The sequence below is a fragment of the Trachypithecus francoisi genome, unplaced genomic scaffold (assembly GCF_009764315.1).
Source record: "Trachypithecus francoisi isolate TF-2019V2 unplaced genomic scaffold, Tfra_2.0 Lachesis_group9, whole genome shotgun sequence".
NCBI lineage: Eukaryota > Metazoa > Chordata > Mammalia > Primates > Cercopithecidae > Trachypithecus > Trachypithecus francoisi.
In genome coordinates, this window is record NW_022681474.1 from 72,524,823 (window position 1) to 72,548,605 (window position 23,783).

At 36.2% G+C, this 23,783-nt stretch overlaps 1 protein-coding gene across 3 annotated transcripts in view; it reads right to left on the reverse strand.

Moving 5' to 3' along the window:
- The window catches only part of CABCOCO1 (ciliary associated calcium binding coiled-coil 1), a 105,267-nt gene extending 83,150 nt beyond the window's left edge, over nucleotides 1-22,117 (reverse strand). The window contains exons 1-3 of one of the 3 annotated variants that reach the window (XM_033209055.1): nucleotides 21,927-22,112; nucleotides 12,144-12,247; nucleotides 4,128-4,297 (exon numbers count right to left, since the gene is read on the reverse strand). In XM_033209055.1, the coding sequence (XP_033064946.1) occupies nucleotides 4,128-4,297; nucleotides 12,144-12,247; nucleotides 21,927-22,001 (349 nt within the window). In that variant the 5' untranslated portion in view covers nucleotides 22,002-22,112. Of the gene's footprint in view, nucleotides 1-4,127; nucleotides 4,298-12,143; nucleotides 12,248-21,926 lie in introns of all 3 variants that reach the window. The other 2 variants (XM_033209058.1, XM_033209056.1) reach the window with 2 other exon arrangements.
- Nucleotides 22,118-23,783: the final 1,666 nt, after the last annotated feature.

A 23,783-nucleotide genomic window follows, 5' to 3' on the forward strand; every position in this document is an offset into this window, starting at 1 on the left:
TTTTCTCGTTTCATTCCGTTATGCTCAGTGTTACTTGTGACAGATAAAATATGATTTACAACCCACACACACACTATCCACCCTTCCCCTGGAAGATGGAGTCAGGTAAGTGGACTGGCCAGATTGTCCTATGTTTGCGGAAAAGCGATGGGTATGTGGACATAAAACCGAGGATGCTGGAGGTGGAGAGTAGAAAGACACTAAAGCCAGGCTGGACTGGCCGCTTGGGGGAGGTGAATGTCAGCCGGGAGCCTGAACGTGGGATCTGGGGGAATTGTGCTGCTTGGTGTGGACCCCACCAACTAAATCTCTGTCTCTCTCTCTGAAGTCATCAGTCAACATTACACTTGTTGTAACGGAGTTGATTTGGAAGGGAGGAGGTGGAGATTAAAAGAAGTTACGAGAACATAGGCTGATTGCTGGACCAGGTATTTCTGGATTACACAGCTGCTCGTTCCCACTGGAGTGCAAGTGCTCTACCCTAAATACCAAAATTACTAATAAGGTGAAAGGAAAGTAATTTAAAATGTTAGGAAGACACTATAAACACGAACTTGTAATTTGTTTAGTATAGCTTCTTTTCTACTTACAGGAATTAGAAAGAAGCATAAAACCTATATACAACAATTAAAATCTGGTTTAATGAATTACAATTGGTTCATTTCCCATTGCCTCCCTCCAGATCATCTTTTATGTATGTCAGATACAGTGAATTATTTCTGGATAACTAGGTTTTCCTATATCATTCTAAGTGGAATTCAATTATTATTGTACATTTCTTTCTCCATGATAAACTTCTTTTGATAATAGTGTAAGTAGCTTCAGAAATGAAAAATCTGTTGGATAAAAGCAATTCATAAATGAATGGAAAATCTGAATCATTTTGTTAATAAAATGATATTGATTAGAGATGCAGAGAAAAGAGAAATTCTTAATTGATTATAATTCTAGATGAAATTATACTTATCAAACAAAAATACATTTATATGACTATTTCCTTCTGAAAATAGTTGAATCTTTAAAACTGTTTTTCTATGTCTAATGTCTTTCTGTAGATAATTGCTTTAAAAATTAGGGAAGTTATAATTTCATTTATTGAACTGAAATATTTGCTCTTTTAAAAATCACATTTAGTGATGTGATTAAAATATAAAAGATTAAACCACTCAAATAGCAAAAGCTTCTAGAAACAAAGTGTATTCTTGAAAATTTAGAGTAATGAAAGAATATACCAGACTTAAAATTAATTGGAAAATGTAGGATGATACCTCATAACTGACTTTTACTGTTAGTAGTTAGGTGACCTGAGTCTCTTTTTATTTATTTATTTATTTTTGGAGACAGGGTCTTGCTGTGTTGCCCAGGCTGGAATGCAATGATGCAATCATGGGTCACTGCAGCCTCAGCCTCCTGAGCTCAAGCGATTCTCCCACTTCAGCATCCCAAGTAGCTGAGACCACAGATGTGGGCTACCATACCTGGTTAATTTTTCAGTCTTTTTTTAGATATGGGGTTTCTCTATGTTGCCCAGGCTGGTCTTGGACTCCTGGCCTCAAATGTTTCTCTTGCCTTGGCCTCCTAAAGTGCTGGGATTACAGGCATGAGTCACTACACCTGGCCTCATTTCCTTTCTATGTAAAATGAGAATACTGCAATACCTATTTTCAAAATTATAGTGCCGTTGTGAGGATTAAATAAGAAATTCATGGCCAGTCACAGTGGCTAACGCCTGTAATCCTAGCACTTTGGGAGGCCAAAGTGGGCAGATCACCTGAGCTCAGGAGTTCGAGACCAGCCAGGCCAACATGGTGAAACCCTGTCTCTACTAAAAATACAAAAATTAGCTGAGCATGGTAGCACGTGCCTGTAATTCCAGCTACTTGGGAGGCTGAGGTAGGAGAATTGCTTGAACCCAGGAGGCAGAGGTTGCAGCCAGCAAAGATCATGCCACTGCACTCCAGCCTGGCTAGGCGACAGAGCTAGATTCTGTCTCAACAAAAAAAAGTTCATCTGGAACTCCTAGTACTATTACATGTGTATAGTGCTTTCTAGATTTAGCCCAAAGCCAGCACATTTGATGTAGTATTCAAGAGGATGGGCTCTCACTTGCTAGTGTAGACCCTGTGTGACCTTAAGGAGTCACTGAACCCCTCTGACTCTTACCAATTTCTCTCATAAGGTGGCATGTGAATTAAATAAGACAATATTTTTAAAGCAATTGGCACTGTGACTGGCACAAGTTAATCTACATAAATGTTACCTGAATTTGCCGTTCCTATTGAGGGGAAAACCAATTTAGCATCATAAGAACTAAAAAATATTCTACAGTTACTTGCAAACATTCACATCATACACAGGGGAGTCCATCTAGGCCTATGGACCTGGCTGAAGGCCCAATATCCAGTCTATCCAATACTTTACAGTGGGAACGTCGAATCTTTTAGGTTCCCTGGGCCACATTGGAAGAAGAAGAATCGCCCTGGGCCACACATAAAATGCATTAGCACTAACAATAGCTGATGAGCTTAAAAATAATCGCAAGGAAAATCCCATAATGTTTTAAGACACTTTACAAACGTGTGTTGGGCCGCATTCAAAGCCGTCCTGGGCCACATGCAGCTTGCAGGCCATGGGTTGGATAAACTTGCTCTACAGCTTATGTTCGGTCAGGTCCTAGAAAAACTAGACCTCACAATATATACTGTTAAGACAAGTCTCCAAATTCTGTGTCCCATATTTTTTAGCTTGATCCAATTTGATTCCAGATGGGTTGACTGTAGAATGCCTGGTAGATATGCAGCTCAAGTTTGAGACAAGGATCGATCACAGACTGAGCTAGCATGAAATGGAATTCCCACACTGGACAGAGTGCACCGCTGCCAGAGGCCCAGAGTGTGCTCTTTTGGGCTTTTTCTATTATGACGTTGCTGAATGGGAGTGGTGGCTATGTGCTCAGGACTCTAGTGCTACCTCGTTGAAGTGTAAACATACTTTACCTTTCTCCTTGGCACATTTGGCTAAAATTACATTCTTTCCTAATGATGACTATAACTTTGTTCAGTTTAAAAGTGTGGAGGGATTTTTTTTTTTTTTCTGCCAGAAGGAAAAACTAGATTCCTTGCTTTTTTTCTGGTTAGGTTCTACATATATACTTTCTTTCTCATGGTTTATGAGGAGCTGGAGGGATCCTGCTCAGGTTTTAGAAATTCATTTTTACAGTAATATCAACAATATAAAGTTTCATCTAGAAAAAAATGTTATTGAGTCAGTTACAAGTTATGGGAAAAGGTTAAAAAAGAAGTATCTTCTCAAATTTGGGATGTGAGGTCCATGAAAATTTTTACCTTCCTTTATTCTATTTCTAGTGTATGAATACTCAGCTCAGAAGTTGCCAAAACTTAGGACTGTTCATGTTACATATTCTCTTTTAAAATTTAATTTTTGTATAAGTGACGTATTCATATTTCAAAAATACATACGAAGAAATCTTGTGAAAAGACTTCCTCCAATATCTGTTGCCCACATGCCCGGTTCTTACTACCATTCACCCCAGGGAATATCTATTATTAGTTTTTTTCTGTATCTTCCAGCATTTGTGTACACACAAATAAAAATATGGATAGATTCTTATTTTTGCCTCTTTTATAAATGAAAGCATGTAGTTCTGCACCTTGCTTTACTTAATAACTATATATTGCTTCCCATACAGTACACAGAAAGCTTCTTCATTTTTTCCTTTTTGTAGATGCCTGGTATTCTATTCTAGAGATAGCTAATCGTTACTGATAAACCTTTAATTTCAGTGTAGTTTTAAATTTATGGAAAGGTTACAAGAATATCACAGAGTCCTCAGATATTTAGAGGGTGGATGACACTGATACAACATTAAAATGAAATTAACATACCTTTGACAAATTGACTATTACGAAAACTGTAACCTTTGTTAAGTATTACTTGAGGTTTTATAATTCAATGGAGATATGAACTATATATTTGCTATACTCAGGAAAAACCCGTATTTTTCATTAAAGGAATTACAATAAAATCTGTAACTTTTACTTAAGAACCTCAATTTAGATGGTAAACTGAATTTGTTTTACTTAAAAAAAGAAAAATAATGTACTTACTTTTAAGATTTTGAAGTAACATAGCTAGTAAAGTCATAAATTTTGAATACTGAATAATAGAAAAATCCATTCCTCTAGCCCACAAAAATCCAGATACATAATAATCTAGTAGAATGGCATCCTTTAAACAAGTTTCAAGGTTTTTGAAATTCAAAAATGTTCCCAGTTTTCTGTAAAATAAAAGAAAAATTCACACATTAAGTCAGATTAGATATTGAACCATTTCTTTTCCTAAGTTTTGAAAACAGGTCTTTTTCTTTAATGAAAATTCTATAATGCCCATAATCTGAAAATATTCAGTTACATCAAACTTCATAAAACCAAAATGACATTCAAAAAAGAAAGAGAGAGAGACAGAATGAGGAGTGGGGAGCAAACTCTATTTTTGGTCTCCTGCCTCCTCTTCCTCTTTATTTTCTGATTCTCCTCATTCTTCCCCCTTCCCTTTCTTTCTTCCTTGTGTATGTATAGCAATTTTACTAGTATTTTTTTCTCTGAAATTCAATGTCTTTTTTCATTTATAAAATTAAGTTTATTTCTGAAAATGTTCTGGAACTAAATTGTTAAATATTATGATATATATACATATATATACATATATACACATATATGTACATACACACACACACTTTTTTTTTTTTTTTTAAGGCAGGGCCTTGCTCCATCAGTCAGGCTGAGTGCAGTTGTGTGATCTTGGCTCACTGCAACTGCTGCCTCTCCAGTCCAAGTGATTCTCCTGCCTCAGCCTCCAGAGTAACTGGAATTACAGGCGCCCACCACTGCGCCTGATTAATTTTTTTGTATTTTTAGTAGAGACAGGGTTTCACCATGTTGGCAAGGCTGGTCTCGAACTCCTGATCTCAAGTGATCTGCCCACCTTAGCCTTTCAAAGTGCTGGGATTACAGGCGTAAACCACTGCACCCAGTTCATTCTGCTATATTTTAAAAAGAATTCCAATTATGTATATTTTAGTCATTTTTTCTAGAGTTACAATTTTCTCCTCAATCTTAAAAATTTTTCAAGTCTATTTTGTTTTCATTTTGGATACTTTTCTCATTACCGTCTTCTATGTGTCTTAGTGTGTTTTTAGCAGTGTTATTTCTTCTGTGGGTGGCTCTAAATTTCCCCCCAAATTCTGCAAGATCTTTCCTTTTCTACTCTTTCTTAAAAACGAGTTTTATAATTTTTTATTTCTTTATCTCTTCCTTGAGCTTTTATATCTCTGTTGTATGCTTTTTGTAATTGCTTCATATGTTTTAAAATTCATGATAAAATAGTTGATTATATTTTTTGCCTGCTCACGGTTGTATGTTTCTGGTGTGTTTGATTTGCTATTTCTCTTTCCTGTTCCTCTTCTATTTTTTCTTGCAGTGTCCTGGAATGCATATTCTTTGTTTACACCTTATCTTTGGATGAAGTGAGTTTTTGTCCTTGCATACATACTTTTGGGAAGTACACTGGAGGTGGAGTCCTGGCCAAGTTACAAACTAGTAGGCATTTTCTGTATGAAGTAATTTTGTGTCAATTATTCTAGCATTTGTTATTTTTTTTTAATTGGTAAGGAAAAAGAAAGAAAAGAATGGATAGACTCTCTTTATTATCATATAAACAGTCAATTTCCTGTGCTACAGAATCTGCTCCAAGCCTGCACACCCTGGTCCTGCTATTGCAGACAAGCGTTCCTGGAATAGTACTTTAGGGTTTCTCCTCCTGGGAGATTAGTAGATAGATTGGTAGATAGATATAGATATAGATATGGATATAGATATAGATATAGATATTAGCTCATTCTAAGCTCCGTGACTATGAGCATCCTTCCTTATATTTTCTCCTGCACTTCTGGTTGATCTATAATGACAGTAGCCATCATCTTTATATTTTGTGGTTCGAACCATTAGCATTCTCTTGGTTTTGACAAAGATGAAGGTGGTGTTTCCTTGTTTTTTTTTATGTGATTTTGAGAGGGGTAATATGTGTGTGACAACTTTTTACTGCCGTCTTCAAAAATGGAAGTCCTTATTATTCTTAACATCAAAATAAATGATATAATCAGATTAATAAATACAGCAAGATTAAACAAGTTTGGGAACAAATAAAGCTGATGTCGATACGGGTCTATTTCTTCAACATCCATTTCATCTACAGTGGTATCAGGGTAGACCTCAAACCCAAAAGCGAGTTCTGATTATTCTAAGCTAATCATGGTAATTTCACCCCTTGCCTTAATGCCATTTGGTATTTGGCATGTCTCAATAATAATTATTGTCCTATGATGGGCACACTCCTAAATTATTCTAAATAATTCATAACAGAGGATGAAGTTTCTTTTTTTTCTGTTGAATACAAATAAAAAAGAGCAAGTAAGTGGCTTTAGTTGCTACTGCCAGTTATCTCGTAACCCTAAGAAAAATGGGTCCTAAGATTAAGCCTCATTTCTCGATGATACTATTTAGACCTTCACTCAATTAACTTAGAAGTTAATCTATCTCTGAATTTCCTGTTATGTCATATATATGTACATATATGTATATATGTGAACATTGTATATTTTTAATTTTTAGGTCAATAAGGTCAGTTTTTTATATTGCATGTCACTATGCACTTTGATACATTTTTTTCAGGCATTCAACTCAAATGGCAGATATAGACATCCTGATGATGGTATGATGGTGGTGGTAGGGTTTTAGTCTATTAGCCAGGGATCTTTAATTTGCACTGGATATTACTTGGCAAGGTTTATTTCTCAATGTTTAATGTACAGTATCATTTACTCTTAAGTGAAAGTCAGTATGAAAACTTCCACAATAGTGAAAAATTGCGGTATTGTTATGAGATAAATAAGTTGGCCAGTGGAATATGTAGAAAGTCCAGAAACAGACCCAATACATGTGGGAGCTTGGTATATGGCAGAGGTATTATTTCAAATCAGTAGAGGAAGTATAAATTCTTCAAAAATGGTGCTGAGAGAATTGGTTATCCAAATGGAAAATAAAATAAAATACCATCCCATACAATACATTAAAATAAAATCCAGCTAGGTTAAAGATTTAAATGGCAATAGCAAAAATTACAAACTTTTAATAAAAAAAAATTTCTGACATTTGGATAGGCCAAAATTTCTTAAAAGTGACACCAAAAATTACAAATCATAAAGAAAAAGACTAATAAGTTGGTGCTTGTTAAACAAATGAAACACTTCTGGAGAACCAGAGACAATCTAACTATGTTGAAAAGACAAGCTGCAGATGGGGAAAAAAATTGTAATGAACATAAAAGGATTAGTATTCAGTAAGGAAGGAGAAGTAGGAAGCCTTCATACATTCTTAAGTCTTATCAGTAGGAGAGAGGTCTAAATACAGTTAATAATAGATCAGAAATATGTATTCCCAAATTGGCTTTGATGTCCTCCATTGGTTAAGAATCTAAAGTAAAGAGAAATGATCAATTAAGATCTTTCCAAAACTCCAATTATCTTTTGCAATCAATTCCTAAAATTGGGACTGCTGGATTATATTGGCCATGGTGAGATATGCTGCTAACCTTCCCTCCAGAAAGGCAGTGCCAAATAGGTCTTTCATCAAGACCACACAGAAAAGTCCACTTCTCTATACTCTAATCTAGTTTGGATTTTGTCCATTATCTACTAATCTAATAGAAAAGATTACTTTTTTCTGTTTTTTTTTTTTTTTTGGAGACGGAATCTCACTGTGTCACCTAGGCCAGAGTGCAGTGGCACGATCTCGGCTCACTGCAAACTCTGCCTCCCGGGTTCATGCCATTCTCTAGCTTCAGCCTCCTGAATAGCTGGGAGTACAGGCACCTGCCACCATGCCCAGCTGATTTTTTTTGTATCTTTAGTAGAGACAGGGTTTCACTATGTTAGCCAGGATGGTCTTGATCTTCTGACCTCGTGATCTGCCCGCCTAGGCCTCCCAAAGTGCTGGGATTACAGGCGTAAGCCACCACACCCTGCCAAAGATTACAATCTTACCTATTTCTTTGCTTATTTACTGGATTGGATTTCTTTTTAATGTCCTCTATTGGTTACTTTTTCGTGTAAGTTTATAAAAGTTTTTTGCATACTTAGGGATATTAACCCTTTAGATTTATGATACAAGTTTTTAAAAGCATTTTGTTATGAGCCATTTCTTAAAGCAATTTTCTTGTGATTTTATGATTTTTGTGACACTAATCTTGAAGTATTTGCAATCACTCACTTTCAATTTAAAATAGCATTACTGTAAATAGGGGTCAGCTGCTTCAATTCAGTTTTATTTTGGTGAGAAAAGGAAATTCAATTACCTTTTTTCTCATATGCTTGCCTATTTTTGTTGACAAGTTCTAGAATAACTATTTCAGTCTATTATTATCATATTGGATTTAATTTTAATTTTAAATGACCCGTACTTACTACCAGGCTTATATCACAATTTCTCATTGGCAGTTTTGTTGTTTAAAATTCAAAATGTATCTTTCAGCTGGGTTATGAAGTAAATTTTTCAATAACACCACAGGAATACTGTATTTTCTGAGTTGTTCTAAATATTGGAATGTCTTGTTGCCCCTATAACTAAACATCAGACAAAATTAGTATTTTATTTTGCAATCATACTCTTTTGACTTCCTAAATTTTGGTTACTTGTTGCACCACTGATTTTTGCAGACTAACTTTGCTAAGGAAAAGTCTGAGGCCTGTTATTTTCCTCTTTAGGTGACTTGCTTTAAATTTCTCCCACAAAAAGGCAATTCATGAAGTTTTATTCTACTAAAATATTAAAATCAAAGCTTTTATGAAGTGTAGATTATTTTTTTCTGATTGACTATGTTGAATGTATATTCTAGCTTCTTCAAATAATTGCTTTAATCTACACTTTATGTAAGTTTTCTTAAATTTGTCTTCCATGTTACTGACTTGATTTTCAGCAAGGTAAGTTCTACATTGGTTTTACTCTTAGCCTTAGTTTCTTGCCTTAGTTCTAAAAGCTACTTCTCTATATATTTTACCATGTTTTTTAGTTTTTGGTCTCTTGTTTTGTGAAGCTGATGCCCTCTTTAACTATTAGCTTCAACCTAACATTTTCTTCTGTTTCTAGCAGTTAGTTTTCCTTCTAAGTGTACTCATCATCTGCCATCTGCACACTATGTATTTTTAATTAAGTATTTGCCCTGAATATTTGCATATGTTCTTTGCTTTTTATTTTTACTTTTCAATGTTTAGCAGTGTTTGAATGACAGTAACTACTTGCCAAAGAATATTTTGGTGAAATCTCTTTGACCTTTTTCACTTTTGCTGTCCCCGACACTCTCTCCACCACTTTCCCTAATACCATTTGTCTCTTCCCTTTTAACTTGAACCACAGGGCTAAGGATTTATCATTTCCATTCTTTGCTCAGTCATTTCACTTCAAAGATTATGTAGGGAGGCATTTGGAGCAAGATACTGCTACGGTTTGAATGCACAGTTTCCAGTATTTTACTGGCAAATATGTAAACTTTTTCTCTGGGAATAAGGGGAGCTGGAACAGGGGAGAGGGGAGAGATGGCTACAGCTGTAACATGAGAGAATGTAGGGAAAGAGAAAGATGATTCACTGTGTTTTAGGAAGTTTGGTATAGTGATGATAGGTGATATACCTATCTATTTTGTCTCACCGAGAATTTGGGTAAAAATATTACATTCTTCTTGCATGTTCTTGACAATGGGGTGCATTTTGATTCTTAAATATGACATGCAGAAATAAGCCTCAAGGCAAGAGCTAAATAGCTCATGGAGGCCCAGTTACCAAAAGGTTATTAAAGATGTCTCAGTGTTATTTTTGTGTTTATATAGTTACTTTCATTTTAGTCCTTATTCTTTTTTAAAAAGATTGAGATGGATCTATAAATAAAGTCAAGGTTACATTAAAATATTTATGATGGATAGCAGCTAAGGGATCATGAGAGATGTACCCAGACATTTAACTGCTTACAGTGAATTTCAGAAATATGTTTTAATGATACTTTAATGTTTCATTTGGTTGGCTGCTTTCATGGAGAGCAATTTTTAATTTTAAGAGGTAGGGAAATGTGCTGATGTCTTCTAACTTATTTAAATAGGCTTATAACTTTGTAGACTCTATGATTTTCACATACTTCTGTCACTTGGTGATAGGATATTTAAACTATATTTCTGTCATTTTGAAAAGCATATAACCCCCATTTATAATAATGCTATTTTAAATTGAAAGTGAGTGACAGATTGCAAATATTTCAGGATTACTATTACAAAAATCATGTAAAAAATCTCAAGAAAATTGTTTTACAAAGAAATGGCTCCTAACATAATACTGATGTTATTTATCCAAAGATGATGTCTTAAAATTTGAGGTCACTTCAGGTGATTTCTACATTAATGAGACAGTCTAAAAAGATCAACCTGCTATTGAACCTGGCTGTTGTTATACTGCTAACTTCTGCAACACCTTCTGTATCATTTACTGTATCCTAGGCCTTACCCCCTAAAGATTAAAAATATGTTCAGAATTTAGATATTTAACAACAAAGAGAGCCTATAATTTAAAAAAATCATCACACAAAGTATGATACATAGCAAAATTTACAACGTGGGAAGAAATAATTCTAAAAAGCACTTATTTGCAATATCTTTTATTTAATATTAATTGTATTTAATATATCTTTTACTTGACATTTAATATAAATACATTACGAACTGTATAAAATGTGTGCCATTTGCATTGTGCTATTTTGCCTAGTATCAAATACCTATTGTTTTGTATTGCAATGATCAATAACATTTGGTGTTACCTGGAAAAGTAAATATAACATTTTATGTAAAGACATGATCAGTGGTATCATGGATCAATTCTTACATTAAGAATCAGAATTCCTAACAAACCTTAATTTCTATAAAAATGGTAAAATCATCAGGAGATACTTGCTTAAAAATCTGTGAAATTTTAAATTCACTCATGCTTGTAGAGATGCAGATAGTAAGCGGTGTGGCTGATCACAGATCATCAATTTCCAGCAGAGGTTGCTAGCGCTGGAGCTGAGAGTTCGGGAAGAGCCCTGTCAGTATTATTCACCCGTTCTTGATAAACCTTCCCTTCTTGGATTTTTCTTCCAGCCAGGACATTTGTCATATTCCTTGTAGGTAGCAAGTCATCTTTATGCTATAACATTTGTAAGATTTGTCAGTGATAACCACTGACAGAGTCATTTTCTATTTGTCCGTTATGGTCCATGACACCCTGCTTGTGTCCCAAGGACTGGCCTGCAGAGACCTGATACCAGGATGCTAGTGCATGACATCATTCCCACTCTCCACATGTGATGGCCAATTAGGCTTCCATTCTAAATTAGGATCATTTTTTAAATGGGTGATTACGAAAAATACCTTTTAGGATATTATGTTGTTGGATATATCTGACAAAAGTTCTAAATAGATGATCTACTATAGAAATAAATGGCCTAAAGAGTGAGATGTACATATATTGGAATTACTGCCTATAAATTCCATCGTATTCACATTTTTAAGCAACATGTACTCAGAGTACTTAGTATAGCATTATTTCTGATGAAAATCACAGGCGGATGGCAAATACTCAAGATTTCCAAAAAAATAAAGTGTATTGGCCATTATCATTACAGAAAGCACAACTTACTTTTCTTACAACGAGGGAGAACATCCTTTAAGTTAATGTGCATACTGACAGTTTTATGAATGAAAGAGAAAAGAAGATGGCATAAGCTACAGCTTGCTTTTATCAACAAACTTCTGCTCTTGGTAAGTATTAGTAAGCTGGTTTGCAATACATTTTCTTTATAAAGGAGACTGTTGAGTAGTGCAAAAAGTCAGTTATTTGAGAATTTTTGTGTTTCGGAGTCCAGATATATTTCAGCGCATAATATCATAATAAATATTTTGAAGAAATCTTAAATACGTAATCACAATGGTTTACAGATGCAAAACTCGAATTGTTCTTCTACATGTGATTGTAATAGTGAAGTGCTTACTCTTGAACTCCATCGACGTCCTCCGTTAACAAATCAGTGATTTGGGCAACTGAAAGAAAATCCGGAGACAGAATCTTTTCATGCTCCTGGAATTCAGTGTCTCTCTACCAAAACACAATGCAGAGTGAGTTATTGCAATCGTACATTCATATATTAAACCCAATAATATCAAAATTGGTTCTTCTTATGGTCTAGTTGCTGTCAGGACAAACATTTAAAAACAACAACCTTCGAGATGACATTTTTTCTTTTCCATATTATGCAATGGTACCTTTTACCTGAAAAGTCAAATGGCTAACAGTCAATCTGTCTTTGGGGCATATGTACAACTGGGCGATGTTTTCCAATTCAACAAATATTTATCATCTGCACATTCCTCATTGAATCTAGGGCTTATGAGGAGGCAAATACAAACAAGAAAGATGTGCTAACCTCAAGAAGCTTAACATCTAGTGAGAGGAACAAGCCTAGGATGATTTTAAAAGAAGAAAAGAACACAAGTAAGCCATAATAAATGCAGCATTCAGTCTAAAAGAAAGGACAAGTATAGGCAAAAGACAAGGAAACTCTACAGAGAGGAGTTCCAGGAATAGGATTTGGAGGGTTGGGTGTGGCCAATGCCCCATGTGAATGAACCAGCAACACCGAGGTTATGAAGATAGGATAGTTAGGAATGAGTTCTGTAAATATCAGCAATTCACAATGTTACCTAGGTTACATGGGGAGGACTAGTTGGACTTAGGTGGAAGTGGGCATTGGAAAGGTATGGTGGGCGATCTTAAATTTAATGATTCAACAAGTGAGTGTTCACAGAGTACAGGACATTGTGAAGGCATCATAGATATTTTAGACCCTGGCTGGTTGAACAGTGGTAGTCTGAGAAGTTTGTTTCTGGTAACACAGCTAGTAGCGCTCAGAACCATGAAGGTTCTGAGCAGGTAAATGACAAGACATAACTGTGCTTTAAGGAAGGGTAATCTACTGGAGGGTGAAGGAAAGACAGGAGCAGAGGAAGAGTTAAACAAAGAGGTCATTTAAACAGTGCAGGGATGAAGCATTGCACTGCTCTGGTCTCCTTGGCAGTGTGGATGAAAAGAAAGTGGTGAATATAGTCATGTTATGGGGGCCTAAAAGAGGAAAGAATGGAGATTCTGAGTTTCTGAAATAGGTGAGTTGGAGAAAATGGTGGTGATACTAATAATACATACGCCACCTTTATGTGCGTTAGACAAAGGTATCCTCTTTGGGTGGAGGAAGTGCTAAAAAGATTTGCCTAAGGCTGACACAGCCCTGTGTCCAAGTGTATTGCCTGTGAATAGAGTCTAGTTTTAGACCCCACTCACCCCTCAGCCAAGTGCTTTTGTTCAGAGCACAACCTGCATAACTGTACATGTCAACTTTTTTTTTTCTTTTTTTTGAGACGGAGTCTTGCTCTGTCCCCCAGGCTGGAGTGCAGTGGCCCAATCTCGGCCCACTGCAAGCTCCACCTCCCAGGTTCACGCCATTCTCTTGTCTCAGCCTCCGGAGTAGCTGGGACTACAGGCGCCTGCCACCACGTCCGCCTAATTTTTTTGTATTTTTAGTAGAGATGGGGTTTCACCGTGTTAGCCAGGATGGTCTCGATCTCCTGAACTCATGATCCGCCCGCCTCAGCCTCCCAAAGCTTTGGGATTATAGGTGTGAGCCACCGCACTCAGCCAACCCTTTCTATATGCTAGAAATAGAGTGTTGGAAGATGATGCTAATTTTTAAATAGCAAGATGATGAGTTGATTTCAGTGGCTGAGTTTAAGGTGGAATACTAATAGCGAGAAAGAAATGTTTAGAGTTTAGTTAGAAAGGCTGGAGTCACAAAGGTCAAGTTTACAGACGTTGGTTTAGGAGTCAACTGCAACTGTGACAATGGATGAGACTGCTCAAAGCCAGGGCATGCAGAGAAGAGCTGTGAAGGGGAGACGGAAGAGGAGATTGGGAAATAGAGGCAAGACAGCAGCAGCTACACAAAAATAACAAATTATGAGACTTTGTGGGGAAAGAGGCAAATGTTTCTCAGTTCAACAAATAGTTATTGAGTGTTCCATGCGACTGAGTTCTGATAGATAAGGGCAGAAAAAAAAAAAAAAAAAAAAAAAAAAAAACTGCCTTGCTGTAGTTTACCAGATAACATACCAAATTCTTTTTCTTTTTCAAGAGTGGAAAAATATCAAACCTACCACTTATTGGTAATGGTAATTGGCTTAATGTTTGTAATTTAATGTTAGGTTATTGTGCTACGTTTTTATGTTTGAAAATCTAATTTAGAAATAAAATATGCTACATTATTAGCCACTTTTTTTGTAAGCTAGGGTGGGTCTAGGTCATATCATTAGGTCATATAATTAGATTATAAACTCATTAAGGAAAAAGTATTTTAGTATGCTGCATCTAGTAGGTACTCAGATACTTACAAATTGAATTAAATGCACCCAGTTTTTGTTTAGGATACTGTTTTGATCTATAATATATGGTTATATATTTGTTTAAATGATTTTGGTTATATACATTTTTATATAGCCTGCGTGTGGCGTCCCTCCGGAGCGGCTTTTCTAGGAGTGGGAGGGCAATAGGCGGGGCACGGGTGTGTCAGGGGGCGTTCCACAGGTGCGACCAGGTAAATCTTGGTCTCTTCGGATTGACGTCACCTGGCGCATGCCCAGTTGGTCTGCACCTTCCCTGGGCGCTGGCTGCATTTTCGCGCGTGCGGGAAAAGTTGGTGAAGAAGAACCCGGAAGTGCACCATCTTGCCTCTGTTCGTCCAAACAGTAAAGTATAATTATTCCTACGGTGTCAATCCCATTAGATTGTAAATTCCTCAGGGACAGTCATTCAATCTTTCATTTCTTTTTAGAATTCCGCAGTTCTTGATATGTCAACATAGGTTGCTAACTGACTGTCTAAATTCATCTTCATCATCTGATGACATTGTTAGATACTGGAGCATGATGAAAAGCAGGACTTAGAGGAACTCCAGATCTCATGATAGTTTGACTACTGATTAATTTTATGACTCAAGGCAAGTCATTTGAACCTAAATTTGAATTCATATTAAATATCATTTTTATGTGTTTTAATACACACAAGATTACTGTCATATTAATAATGAATAAAGATACACATGAAAAGTGAATTATACAGACATTCAGATCAATTTATCTGATTTGAAAAATCTCTGGATAGGAGGAAAGTAGGTCACACAAGAACTATATGAAAGAGAACCCAATAATCTTAACCTTTTGGACAGTACTAATTCTAGCTAAGATGCCTAATATTAGAGCCTCATTCTTTTACTAAAATTTGCAGGCTTCATAAAATCATCTTTTAGGGGAGTTTGCCTCTAGGTTTTTTCTTTTGTTTTAAATTATACTCCTGGACCTATTTTAAACCAGACCGCTTTCTTGTTTGTTTATACAGTGCCTTGCATGAGAAGGATATCAGATGGCTAAAAATGTTTAATCTTTCAACACATACATTCTGCTTTGTAAAAATTAAAGATTTAATAGAAAATTCATAAATAAGCTAAAATATGTGCTATGTAATTGTGGCTTTCTCTGTAAAATTACATCTCCAACTAGGAAAATATGTAAGTTAAATGGCATTGTTAATTCATTTTACTCCACCACCTGGTGGATTTTAGGAGTTATTCTAAGAGCAGTAAAACTATAAGCCTGATACTATCTGCCAGATAATGTTTTTCTCTAATTTTTTCCCCTCTCTAATGTCAACTAAACTTTTCACATTTGTATATATTTTTTCTTTCTAGAATGTAAACTTTTAGGGACATCTTTATATCCATCACTGGTGGTGCTTTATATTAAAAAGATTCTTAATAAGTATTCATCAAAAGAAACATAACAGATTTCACCAAAGATTACTAAGGAGAAGTTTCCTAGTCACAGAGGACATAGACTGGTCTGCAAATTCTAGACTTGGAAGGTGTTTTTGCTTTTGTTGTTGTTATTGTTGTTGTTGTTTTCAAGCCTGAAAGTAAATGAACCAAGGAGCAGGAGCAGTGCTGTGCTAAGTCATATTGGAGCTGAAGCAAAAGGAAAAGTCAGTAATACAGATCTGGTCTTTATTGAAAAATGTAATCCACCAGGGATTTTTGGGGGGCATTAGGTTTGATGTTTTAAAGTATTGCATTAACATACGACTTATCTTGATTACTGAGTATTTTGGCACTTCTTTCAATTCCGTGCCCAAGGAGAGTGCCTCATTCACCTTACCATAGTCCTGCTATGAAGCTAAAAAGCCAGTATTTTAAAAAACAATAAAATAAAGTGAAAGAAGAATAAGTAAACACAAGAGCTGATTCCTTAGAATAGTTAATAAAATAGGCAAATTTTTGACAAATGTGACTAAAACGTAAAATAAATTTTGTCACATTCGGGGGCAATATATTAGAAAATTTTAAGAAAGTGGGTGATTTCCTGGGAAAATGTAAGTTCTCAAAATTGATCAAGGGTAGATGACAAATTGATCTGATCAGAGATGAACTAAACTGGAAGTCTGCTTTCTAAAAAGTCACCACGCCCAGATGGTTTTACACATGTAGTTTTACTTATTAATCAAAGAACACATAAATTCTATGTTAGAATAATATTTACAGACTATAGAGAGTTCATTTTTAAGAGGCCAGCATAGTCTACACACAAAACCCTGAACTAACAAAAAAGGAAATTATAAACCAAAATCACAAATCAATGCAGATGCAAAAATTATAATTAAAATACATCTTAGAAAATCTAATCTTAAAATGTACTAAAACAATTACAAGATATACCTATGACCAAATAAGATTAATTTTAGGGATTCAAGGATGGATCATCATTAACAGGTCTAATATAATTTTTATGTCAAATTAAGTGGTACAAATTTTATGATTTTTTAAATATATAATAAACGTGCACTTACTAAGACTCAGCAGCAAAACTCCCAGTAAAATATGAAAAGAAAAAAATGCTAAACATGAAAAAGACTGTTTGGCAAAATCATATTGCAAGCATCACACTGAATAGTGAAATCCTAAGTCCTTCTTACGAAAACAAGGAACTAAAAAAAGGTTACGGATGCTAACATTATTGTAATTCAACACACTATAGATGTTCTAGCTAATACAGTAAGAAAACTAAATATGTAACTTAAATAGCAGAAATGAGGAAATTTAAAAATCCTTTTTTGAAGATTACAAGGTTGCATACCTAAGAAAGCTGACGTTGTACTAACAAAAATGTTATTGCTAATAAAAAATTTGGCAAGATGGTTCTATATAACATAAATATATAAAAGTCAGTTTTCTCCTATATAAGAGGCTAATTAGAAACAGAAAAGGTAAAATCTTGATTGAATTATACTTGGTTATAAATATAATGAGAAAGGTAGAGTATCTATATAAATTATAAAACTATCAAAAGTTCAAGAACAAGACTTGATAAAAGAGATTTATTAAAAACTTTCAAATTCAAAGAACTAAGTCCTTCCTACATTATAAATGCAATGTAATGACAATCTCAAACCCCAATGAGATTATTCTGGAACTTTACAAAATAACTTTTTAGTTCCTATGGAAGAAGACATACTTGTCAAAAAAAATAGAATGAACTTTCCAAAATAGATTTTAAAGATGAATATAAAACAACATGATATTGACACATTAATGGACAAACATGTGAGTGGAAAAGCATAGAGGATCCAAAAATTTATTTTATATAGACATATATAAATTTTTTTAAAAATAAAAATGTATGTAATAAAATATATAATTTATACTTATATATGATATGTAAAATGTATGTGCAACATATGATTATATTATATATATAAAATTTATATATAATGTAATTATATTTATATAGTATATAAAATTATATATATAATATACACCCATATTTTTGGATTTGCTATTCTCTTCTGCTGCCTATTTTGTCCGTTCATATATATGTATAATGTGATAGCAACAGTCAGTCTGTTCTCAATAGGAAGAGACAGGATAGTTTATTTAGTAAATGAAGCTGATATAATCGGTAATTCACTTCTAGAAGGAAATAAAATTAGATCCTCATTTCAAATATAAAAATATTCTAGACTTGCTAAAGACCAAATTCATAGTAAAATAAAACTTTAAATATTAGAAAAATTTTGAAGATGATTTGTGCCATCTAGGGAGGAAGACAAAAGGGAGAGGAGAAGCAGGACTTCTTAAATAAGACAGTAAACCCAAAGGCCGGCAGTAAGAATGACAAGCCTAAGTGTTTGTCAATATCTCCATGCTGCAGCCAGAATTTGCTACAGGTTCTAAGTGTCTGATAAATACAACTACCATGTACTCACATTTTGAGTTCCATTAGTACTGTTTTCTCAACAATATTTTAAGTGACGTTTTTGGCGTTTTCCCCATAGCCTGCATAGGTTGATCTGTACTATGTGATCACAATGTGTTCACTTACACTGAATTATTCATAATTTCAAGAAATACTTCTTGAATGACACTGATGTTGCAGGAAACGGATGCTTTTGCTGCTCAATTGAGCCCTGAGTTTTCTCTGTAATGATGGAGTGAGGTCTGTTTTCTAAAATCTTTAGGGACCACCCAATGTAGAGAGAGTTGTCTATGGCCTGCTCCAGGACATGTTGATGATCTCCTAGAAAGGTTACATCATCTTTCCCCTCAAAATTATGTAAGTGTCCTATGCTGATAAAGCCGTGAATGCATTACTTGTCACCTATTGGGTGATGTGGTCATACTGTAAGAGACACTATTCAGAAGAAGCAATTGGGAAATAATCATTTGTGTTTTCTTTTCTTTTTTTTTTGAGACGGAGTCTCTCTCTGTCGCCCAGGCTGGAGTGCAGTGGCCGGATCTCAGCTCACTGCAAGCTCCGCCTCCCGGGTTTACGCCATTCTCCTGCCTCAGCCTCCCGAGTAGCTGGGACTACAGGCGCCCGCCACCTTCCCCGGCTAGTTTTTTGTATTTTTTAGTAGAGACGGGGTTTCACTATGTTAGCCAGGATGATCTCGATCTCCTGACCTCGTGATCCGCCCGTCTCGGCCTCCCAAAGTGCTGGGATTACAGGCTTGAGCCACCGCGCCCGGCCTGTGTTTTCTTTTAGGTCTCTGATGTAAGTTGAAGTATATTCCTTGTAAGTCTACTACTTATGATTCTATTCCCTAGATATTTTTGAAGATATTAAGAAAGTCAGTATATGAACAAATTATTGATACAAGATTGATCACTGAATTCCAAGTACACATTTATAAACTCCTTTCACTTACAGGTCTATTCATAACAAACATTTATTTTCAGATTTTTGTCCTTTTTTTCTGTTATGCATTCATACAGATATCTGCCAAAAGTTTAGTTTTACCATGTAAAGGGAGGCATTTCCTCCAGTATTACTAAAGAACTCAGGATGATGAATTCAGAAGGCTGGCAAGCAGGACTTATTCAATGTCACAGAAAAAATTAGTTCTCTGGATCTGCACCTCATATCTGCTTGTTCACAGTAACTCACCAGGTAGATTTTAATCTATGATAACCACCTTTCCTGGCATGCCTCAGACCATCCATGATTTTAATTAGTCATAATTTACTGAGCGCCTACTATGTGATTGGGATAATTACTTCTATTCTAGGTATTGGCCACAAACAACAAATGGGAAACATGGGACTACTGAAAGCTTATGCTTTCTTTCTGATACACTTGGCAAGAAAGGAACTAATTCAGTACTGTTTCGCTCAGTCGACTACATGGGCTATTGGCTAAGTCATTTTGGATACAGAATTTATTAGAAATGACACCATAAGTGATTAGCTGTTGGGGGATCAACACTGTAAATAATCTGATCTGAGAAGAACCTTTCAGTATTTACCTAAAAAGTGGTGGCCTTGGGAACAGACCACAAGAGAGAATCTTGCCATCTTTTCTATCTAACATACGACACCCCCAACCAGCACAAATGGGTGGCAGGCAGGACTTGTTTTAACGAATGACACAGCTCTGTGGATCAACTATATTCCCCATGAACTACAGGAACTCTGCTTTCATTAAAATGGAAAATGGAGTTTCCACCAAGCAGCGAATTAGTGTGTTATCTTAGTAAATGAGCACTGCTAATTGAGTCTCTGTTTCAACTTGATTTCTTCTGTTTGTTACTAAGTGATTGAGCACATCCTGAATTGCATGTCATGAGAATACCTGCCCCTCCAAGAAGCTGACAAATGTGCAAGCTGACAATCCTAAGAGGGTAGATAATCATGTAAGGCCTGTAACTAGCTCATTCATCTGACTCGACCATTATCAAATGATGTCTTTTCTCCCGAAGCATAGCACTTCTTTACATCTTTTAAAAAATTATGTAATTTTTAAAGTCCAGATTCATTAAAACCCCGAATGATCAGTCTTTTTGGAAAGGACATGATCTACATGGGTGAGCATCTGTATGTGTACACTGACAATTGTGCATTGTCTTAAGCTTGGTATATATTTAAATAACACAATTTAATTGGAAAATTTCCTGTGCTACTTTTGAAATTGTATTACTTACATTAGAGATCACAAGGGAATAATAGGCTTAGTAACCAGTTTATCACATTAAAATGTACTTTAATGTCTGCTAATTTCAAAAGGCTCATATGAGAGTCCGCATGCCTTAGCGGTCTGCATTTGATTTTGGTAGGAATCTCGGCTGGGAAAGGCTTACATATCTCTGAGCAAGGCATGGAATTATTGGCTCTCTGTGTTTCCTCATTATAAAATTGTAGCTAACACTTATCTTCTGCACAAAGAATGTTGTTTAGAACAACGAATAATGAAGACAAGCAATGTTAATTAAGACATGATTATTCACCTTTAGAGCCTTGACGGAAGAAAAACAACTTCCTAGGAACAATAATAATAGACTCTGTGTGCAAAGATTTAAACATGTTTTGTTTGTAATATCTGGCACGGCAGATGTGTTCTTACAATCTCAGGATATTAAGTTTATGAGTAAAGTTACTTAAAACCCATTTATTATGGAGAGCTGGTGACGGGAGGGGCCTAAAGATCAACCTTTTGTCACACAGGAGGCCATTGGTGTCCAAGGAGATTAAATAACATTCCTTAAAGTCAAGTTGATGAGCAACTAAAGCCATAACGAGAGAAGATTTTCCAGCCAGTGTCCTTTGACCTGTATTTATTTGCTTAGAAAAATGGTAAAATAAGGGAAACACCAACCTTCTAATATTAATCAGTCCATCACCAGTAAACAGCTATTATTTCATGACATCTTTTGAGCAATCGCAACTGTAATCATTACAGAATTAGTAGCAATTTCAAAGAGACTGGCTCATTTAAAAATCTGAGATCACTTATTTTACTTAGAATTAAAACAAAAAACAAAAAACAAAACAAAATAAACAAACAAAACCCCCAAAAAACAAAAAACAAAACCTGCGGTAGAAGCGCGTGGTTATGAGGGCGTTTGGGCAAGAGCCGTCCAATGGAAGAATTCATACATTTAGACCCGCTGGCACCGTGCACGGCGCGCCGGGGACAGCTGGGGGGCGCCGGGCAGCAGAGGGTGTCCGGGACCCCAGCGCAGCTCCCAGCCCCGCCGCCCTCCCGGGCCGCTCCCCAGCCGGGGCCGGACGTGCGGCGCCTTTTCAGAGACTGGATTTGGCTCGGCCGCGGACTCAGCGGACGGGGAATGAGCGCTCGGAAGTCTCTGGTACCGGCATTGGGACCCGGAAGGGAAAGGGGCGGCGTACCTCCGATTCGGGCGTTGTTCCCGCCGGGGTCGGCCCTGCTGGGGTCGGCCCACAGGGAGTCGTCCCCTGCGACATCGCCGCGATCTCGGCCGGCCGAGAGAAGCGGCCCCTCGTCACCTAGGCAACTGGGGTGGGGCCGGCGCCCCTAGGCCTGGGAAGAGATCCCAGCGGAAGGCGGCGCCGGGCCTGAGCCTCCTCCCGCCCGGTACAGGGCTGGGGACCGCGCCGAGGAGCAGGAGGCCGGGAGGGAGGCCGACAGCAGCCCGCTGCGGAGGCTCTGAATCCTCTTGAAGAGACAGAGTCGTTCCAGTTAGTAGGAGTGAACGTGGGGAAAAGGCAATTCAAGTAGCAGTAATTTAAATGAAATGATGTATGTCAAAGTACCTACTGCTAGCATATTGCAAGTTTCAACAAGTATAAAAGTAAGATATATTATTTGAACTTCAACCACTGATTGATGTTTGATACTAAGCAATCACTGTAAATTCTAAAGTATCATGGTGGTATTGTGGTCATGTTTAGAAGGAAAAATATGTCTTTATCTTTTAGAGATACATGCCTAACAATTTAGTGATGATAAAATGATGTAAAATATGTGATTTATTCCAAAATTATGAGGGAGGGGCACAGGAAATGAGTGGAGGTATAGTAGATGACTCTAGATTAGGTGTGTGAATGGAAGGGGTTCCGTCAGTGTACTATTCTTTCTACTTTTGTATATATTTGAAGTGTTACACAACAAAAACATTTAAAAACAATAAGAAATATCACATTGCAGCATGAGTATTCTTGACTTCTTTGGATGATCAACGCCTGCTTTGAAAATGAAATGTACTTGGCTTGTATTTACCTGCATGGAGGTTGCTATGCAGGACACTTCCTGTAAAAATCAGACATTATTTAAGTGATTCAGTTTCCTCATCTGAATGAAATAACAGTGTTGCCTCCAAACATGACTATGAGGATTTAACAGGTTAATATATATATGAAAATGCTTATATCAGCCTTGACACCTAGTAGTGGTCTGTGTTTGATATTATTAGTGTTAGTATTAATATTGTGTTGCTCCTGACGTTAGTCCCTTGTACTCAGCTGCCAGGATAATATTTCATCATGAACCTCTCCTTTATGTTAGCCCATTGTCTTTTAGACCAAATTTAACACGTTAGCTTTATATAACCTCATAACTGTGCCTTGCCTTCAAATTGTCTCATAGTTCAAAGTTTACAATTTGTACTGTCAACCTGTGTTTTCAAGTCGTCTCTAGTCTTGTATGGCCCATCTTTTCAAGTGGGTTTTACTGTTTCCCTTGATATTTTCACTACTGACGGGGCTAGTTTAGTTCTCAGTACAAAGAATGCATGCAACAATACGTTTATGACTTGCAACCTCATTATATAGGATCCCATTATATAGGACATTAATAGGACCATGCTAAAACTTCTTCATTTGGTGAAAATATAGTCACGTTTTAGTGATTGCTAGAGTTAATACAAAAGTCACCACCTTAGAAAGTCATTACAGTGCTTAATTTTTTTCATTACTTCCTTCTGATCGCTGCTCCAAAGAAATTGAAGATAGCTGGTCACCTTCTTCAAAGTAAGGACCCTACCATATTCCTTGAATTTAGTGTTTGGTGACATGATAAAGCATTTATTTCTCTAACGTGGAGTTCCAGTGATCTCAAAGATTTGGCTTACTTTTCAGGCCTTTAATTTTGCTGCCATTTATTGGACAGTTTTTAGGTTTTCTTCTCCTGTTTTTGGTTTTGGACCCCAGAACCAGATGCAAAACTCCATTAAAGATGGAATCAATTCTAACAGTAATAGGAAGGTTACCTCAGGGAGTGGGGAATTG